At 60.1% G+C, this 6,593-nt stretch overlaps 1 protein-coding gene across 1 annotated transcript; it reads right to left on the reverse strand.

Annotated features, from left to right (window-relative positions):
* Positions 1–1,114: 1,114 nt before the first annotated feature.
* HSPB1 (heat shock protein family B (small) member 1) lies at positions 1,115–3,731 on the reverse strand. The gene is made up of 4 exons (XM_059487173.1): positions 3,542–3,731; positions 2,466–2,761; positions 1,686–1,749; positions 1,115–1,475 (listed from the first exon to the last, which is right to left on the reverse strand). Exons 1-4 carry the CDS (start codon positions 3,604–3,606, stop codon positions 1,316–1,318), a joined length of 585 nt encoding a protein of 194 aa, XP_059343156.1. The 5' UTR covers positions 3,607–3,731; the 3' UTR covers positions 1,115–1,315.
* Positions 3,732–6,593: the final 2,862 nt, after the last annotated feature.

The following is a 6,593-nucleotide window of genomic DNA, read 5'->3' on the forward strand; positions in this document are numbered from 1 at the left end:
AAATGGGACCCCCCCCCCCCCCCCAAGCACAGGAGTGACCCCCAACAGCAGGAATCAATCACCAAGATCGGGAATTGATCCCATTGATCCCCAGGGTTTGCCTGAGACCTGCCAAACCCATCGCAGCCCAAACTGCTGGGCAGAGGGGTGGGGAGCAGGGGCTCGGGGCGCAGGGAGCCCCCCAGGCTCCGACAGGGGCCTCACAACTGCAGGATTCCTCCCAGGTCAGCGTCGGCCAGGGATGACTCAGGGGGGATTAGTGGGATTTGACTGAGCGGGGAACATCGGGGGACATCGTGGCCCTGACCTCGGCCATGTAGGGCCAGTCCTGCCCAGAGCCCCGGGGCAGGGAGGGCGCAGGGGACACGGGGCCAGCCGGGGCCAAACGGCACCAGGGCACAACCCAGCCCCTCTGCAGCCCCCTGGGAGGCTGCAGCCCCTGAGCTGAACCCCCAAACCCTCAGACAGGGGGCTGGAGGGAAGGGGGAGCCCGGGGGCAGGGCTGGACTTCAGGGGGCTGCACTGCTGGGGTGGGTTCTTGCCCATGGAGCCCCTGTTTGGCCTCTGACCCAAAGGGAGTGTTTGTGCACTTGTTTTTTGGGGATGCAGCATCCCAGGATGGTGACACTGGGGTGTGGAAACCCCAGATATTCTCTGATAGGGCATGTGGAGACCCTGAGCGTGGGAAAGCAGGGATGAGGAGATCTGGGACTGGAGACGCGTGGGATGCAGGAGACCCAGATTGTGGAAAACTGGGATGCTGAGACAGGGATGCTGGAGACCTGGCATGTGAACACCAGAGATGTCGGAGATCAGGGATGTAAAGCCCCCAGAGTGCTGGAGGTGGATATGGAGAGCAGAGATGTAGGAGACCCAGGTGTGAGATATTCAGGATGTGCATGTCAGAGACATCGACCCCAGGTTGTGAAGCCTTGGGATGAGAACACCGGGGATGTGGAGCCCTGGGTTACAGACCCCAGTGCTGGGCAGGGCTCGGGGACCCTGCTGGCCCCTCTGGCCCCAGGCAGCCCCGTCCCGGTGCTCTGGTCCCCGGGCAGCTCCCACAGGAACGGCCCAGCCGAGGGGCAGGGGGCACACACACCACAAGGACAGGTTTCTTTCACCAGCTTTTATTCCGGCTGATTCTGTCGGTTCCTTCACATTTTCTCAAGGCACTCAGTGGCAGGGCGAGTACAAAATCAACAGTAAAAAGGGGGTGGGTGTGAGGGGGCAGCTGGGGGCGGGGGTAGCAGCGGCGGCTTCTCCTCTTCCTCCTCCTCCTCCTCCGTCTCCTCCTCCTCCTCCTCGGTGCCGCCTACTTCTTGGCCGGCTCCTTGGCCTGGCTCTCCACGGTGACGGGGATGGTGATTTCGGCAGACTGGATGGCGGGTTTGGGCAGGGGGGCCTCCACCGTCAGCATTCCATCGGGAGACAGCGAGGACCGCACGGCCGTGGCCTCCACACCCGGGGGAAGGCTGGGAGGGGAGGAGAGGGCAGGTGAGGGCTGCAGCACCGACCCAGGGGATGCAATGCTCAGCCCCAAATCGCTGCCTCTCCCACTCCCAGTTTGGCTGAGCAGCATTCCCAGTTTGGTCAGTGAGGTTTGGAAGGTGTGGGTGGGTGGGGAAACATCCCCAAAGACATCGGGGGTGCATCAGGTGTCTCCCCTCCTCCCTGGTACTCACGTGTATTTTCGGGTGAAGCACCTGGAGATGAAGCCGTGCTCATCCTGCTTCTCCTCGTGTTTGCCTGCAAGGGAACAAAACCTCAGTGATTGGGTGGGAGCCTTCCTGCCCCACCCCAACACTTGTGAGGGGCTGATTCTGCCCATCCCGGGGCTGATTCTGCCCATCCTGGGGCTTTTGCCATAATATCAGCCTGCAGCAACTTTGGGGGGACCCTCTGCAGGGCCACCCTGGGTGCATCCCCCAAATTTAAGCAGAGGAAAGTGCAGTGCCAGGAGCTGGGGTTGGCCAAAGGGGCCCAACAGTGTCCAGCTGGCCCCACAGCTTGGCAGGGCTGGAGATTGAGCAACCCTCTGTCCCTGAATTCATCTGGGAATTGCCCCATTCCTTGCAGGCCCTCCCTCACAGGGCAGGAAGCTCATCCTGGCCTCGTGCCACAGATCTGGGCTTTGTCACAGCATCCAGGCTGCTGTGGGGGCTGCAGGGCTCACGACACCCCAGGACCCTCTGTGGCTCACTGTGTCCTTCCAGAACAGCAGCAAGGGGTCAATGTATGGGGTTGGGGGGGGGTCTCTGCACCTGAGTGCACCCCGAGACTGAGCTGCAATGCTGGGCCTTCCTCCACGCCTCGATTTTCTCTTTCCCTTTTCCTTTTTCTTCTCTCCTCCATCTCCTGCTTTTCCTTCCCCTTATCCCCATCCCTTATTCCACATTTCCCCCCCGTCAACCTCCAGCACCGCAGCATCTCCCCCACGCAGGAATCCCCACCCCAGCACCCACCGGTGATCTCCACGATGTTATCCTTGGTTTTCACCACCAGCTCCTCGGGGGCGAAGTGGTTGACGTCCAGGGTGACCTTCCAGCTGTCGGCGGTCTGGCGGATCTCGGAGATGCCGCTGCTCAGCTGCCGGCTCAGCGCCTGCCCGAAGGGCGAGCCCGGCGCGGGCATCAGGGCGCTCTCCCGGGGCAGCAGGCGGAAATAGCCGGGCCAGGCGCTGCCGCTCGGCCACTTGTACCAATCCTCGGGGATGTGCGGCATCCCGAAGGACTGGTCGAACAGGCGGCTGCCATGGTACCTGGGGAAAAACACCAATCGCTCGTTTTTAAAGTTTTCGGAGTTTAATAGTGTGGTGGTTTGAAGGGAAGTGAGTTTTTTGGGATGCTGCGCTGCTCAGATTTGAATGTTGGCACCCGGTGTGGCCACTGGGGACGTGGATACGCCTCTGAGAACACAGGGGTTAAAAGCAGAGGACTCCCAGGAAACCTTTCTCTTGGGTTCCGGTGGGGAAAGAGTTCGGATAAAATGGTTATAAAAAATAGTAATATAATTATAGAGTAATAATAATTTGGATAATTTGAATTAGAACAATATGAGACAATAAATATAAAGAGTTACGGATGTCTGGGTACCTTTTTCTGGGCAGCAGGAGCCCGAAAAAGGACCCACATTAACAGAGGATTAACCCTTAAAAGCAACAGCCTGTTGAATATTCATACACCTCATACATGATGCATAAATTCCATTCAAATACAGGATTCTGTCTGGTCATCATCAGCTTCTTCTTCCGAATCCTAACAGCGCCTTTGAGGCATGAAGAAGTTCATTTCTTCTGATAAGAGACCAATAAATTCATTTTCTCTGAAAGATTTAGGTGTCCTGCAGCTGCTATCTCACTGCGAGTCCCTTCTTTAAAAAAAGCATCCTACATAGCACAGTTTCTACTTTAACATTTTTAACAACCTAAAACCATATTCACCACAGTACTTAAGAGAATTAACACAGCACAACTTTCTAACATAACACATATAATATTTACAAAAAGCCAATGATAAAACCCATGCATCTTTCACCGTACCAGTCGCGGAAGGGGTCCCAGCTGGGGCTGCGCAGGAAGGTGAAGGGGACGCGGCGCTCGGCCATGGCGTGCGGGGCTGCCCGAGGGGAAGGCGGCCCGGCCCTTATGAAGAGGGCCCGGGGTTATTTTTAGCCGGGCTGCTCAGCTGGCTATTAATGGAAATCGCGGCAGCCCCGGGGAAGGGACCAGAAGCTTGTGCCGGGCTGGGGCGGCCGCACGCAGCCGCAGAGGGTGGGTGGGTGCTGTGCGGGGAGGGGGCTGGCAGCCCGCAGGGCCGCCGTGCCAGGGACGTGTCCGTCCTCCTGTCATCGGGAGAGGCTCGGCCTGCTTGCGAGTGATGGATGGCTCTTGGAGCCGCTCCCGGCCTCTCTCTCTGCCCGGAAAACAATCCCCAGGATGCGGCGTGAGAAGGGGCTGGGGCTGGGCCAGGCTCGGGAATGGCCGGATGAGTCAGAGCAAGATGCCCTGAGTGGCCCTGTGCTGTGTCACCGCCTGCCAGAACCTTCCAGAGCCCCCCAGCAGCCGGCCACCCACCTTCCAGAAGGTTCCAGAGCCCCCCAGCTCCTGGTCATCCTCCAGCTCCTGGTCACCCACCGGCCAGAACCTTCCAGAGGCCCCAGCTCCTGGTCTTGCACCTTCCAGAAGGTTCCAGAGCCCTCCAGCAGCCAGTCACCCACCTGCCATAACCTTCCAGAGCCCCCCAGCTCCTGGTCACCCACCTTCCAGAAGGTACCAGAGACCCCAAGCTCATGATCACCCACCTTCCAGAAGGTTCCAGAGACCCCAAGCTCATGATCACCCACCTTCCAGAAGGTTCCAGAGACCCCCAGCTCCTGGTCACCCACCTTCCAGAAGGTTCCAGAGACCCCAAGCTCATGATCACCCACCTTCCAGAAGGTTCCAGAGCCCCCCAGCTCCTGGTCACCCACCTTCCAGAAGGTTCCAGAGCCCCCCAGCCCTCTGGCCCTCCCATGCTCAGCACCGTGGTAGGAAGCCCCAGCACCAAGCTGGGCTGTTCCAGTCCCCAGGAATGGGGTCCATGAGGCCCTTGTGGGGTTGGTGGGGGTCTCAGGGCCAATGGGGACTGTGGAATGGTTGTGATAATGGGGTTAGGGGGGCTCTAGGGGGGCAGAGGGACTGGGGGCTGGAAGGGGATCCTCTCATCCAAGTCTCTCCATACCCCTGGCACTCAGGAAGGGATTTCCATCTGGGAACCCAAGCTCCCATGCTGGGGAAGGGGCTGTTTCCAGCCCAGCCTGGCAGCTGTGGGCCCCCATCACCCGTGCCCAGCTCCCCTCTGGCCCCAGATTTGCCCTGGAGAAACGGGAGGTGGTGGCAGCTGAGCCCTGACACACTCAGGGCACGAATCAGTGACCTCCAGGAGTGGGGGGGATGGAGCAGCAGGAATTTGGGGGTGATGATGGGGTCAGGGGGGCTCTAGTGGCATAGAGGGACTAGAGGGGACTGGGGGGGGGGGGGGTGAGTGATGTGGGGCTGGGGGCTGTGGTAGGCTTGGCGGGGTTAACCAGGGGAAGATGGGGCACTGCAGAGGAGAGGGAGTGGGAGGGATGCAGGGAAATGAGAGGGATGTGGGAGGGAGGGGAGAGATGCAGGCAGGGATGCAGGGAAATGGAGGGGAGGCAGGGAAGGATGCCGAGGAAGATGCGGGGAGGGATGCTGGGAGGGAGGGGAGGGATCGGAGGAGGGATGCGGGGAGGAACGGAAGGGTGGCAGGTGGGAATGCAGGGAGGGCTGCAGGGAAACGGGAGGGATGGGAGGGATACAGAAACACAGGGAGGAGCAGAGAAGGATGGGAGGATCAGGAGAGGGACGGAATGGATGGGAGAGTTGCAGGCAAATGGGAGGGATGCAGGGATGTGGGAGAGAGGAGAGGGATGCAGGGATGCAGGTGAGGATGCAGGCGGGGATGCAGGGATGCAGGGAGGGATGAAGGGAAGCAGGCAGGGATGCAGGTGAGGATGCAGGCAGGACGGATGGCAGCTTGCAGACAAACGGGAGTGATGCAGGGAGCCAGGAGCACGGCAAGGAGCCAGGAGGATGCAGAGGGTCCCCCACAGACACAGCAGGATCCTCGCAGGGATCAGACACAAAACTCCCGGTGCTGCTCCACACGGAGGGAGAGGGAGGAGCAGGATGGATCCGCAGGGAGCCGCAGGGAAGGAGCAGGATAACCCTGCCAGGAAGAAACCTCTCAGTGCCCAGCAGGGTAATTTACAATATATACTGTATATTTATTATAATTGCACCAGCTCACGGCATCTACAGCTGTACTCACAACCCAGAGAGAGAGCGCACGCGCGACAGGAAAATACTGAAGTATTTCTACAGAGTATTTGTTCCAGTTGGCTCCCTCCCGGCAGGAGACAGAGACTGTAAAAGAGGAAGACTGGAATTTTTCCCTGATGTGCTGGCTGCTCCGCGGCGCCGCTGCAGGCGGGGCTCGGGTCCCGGGGAGCCGCGGCCCCACGGGGGCTGCAGGGACATCAATCCCCGCTGCTGGCTCGGCTCCGGCTGTTGGCAGGGCATTCCCCCATGGCCCAGCAGGGTCGGGGCTCCACGGCCGCTCTGGGGGGCTGTGGGGGCGGTGGGGCAGCAGCTGGAATTGCTGGGATGGTTTGTGGAGCGCGTGGCTCGGGGTTTGTGGGGATGCTGGGGGAATTCCTGTCCTCCATCACCCCCCAGGCTCCAGGAGAGCAGAACCTTTTGTCTCCTCCTCCTCCTGCCACTGTCACATCCAGCGCTGCCACCCTGCCCAGGCTGGCATGTGGGGACAAGCTGCACATGGAGTGCCACCAGTGTGTCCCCTCCTTACCTGTTCACCCCATCTCTAACACGTCTGGACACCCAGGGGCTGGCACCCGTCACTGCCCAGCTCCTGGAATTTCTCTCCAAGGGCTGGTGAACCCTGGACACACCGGGTTTGGGAGGCTGACCCTGAAGTGCCCCTTGCTCCCATCCCTGCTCCATCAGGCCCAGCTGACGAGGCTGAGCTGGGCTCCAGAGGATCTCCCCGACCCCGGCTGGCCGGGAA

The sequence above is a fragment of the Ammospiza nelsoni genome, chromosome 21 (genome assembly GCF_027579445.1).
Source record: "Ammospiza nelsoni isolate bAmmNel1 chromosome 21, bAmmNel1.pri, whole genome shotgun sequence".
NCBI classification, from domain to species: Eukaryota; Metazoa; Chordata; class Aves; order Passeriformes; family Passerellidae; genus Ammospiza; species Ammospiza nelsoni.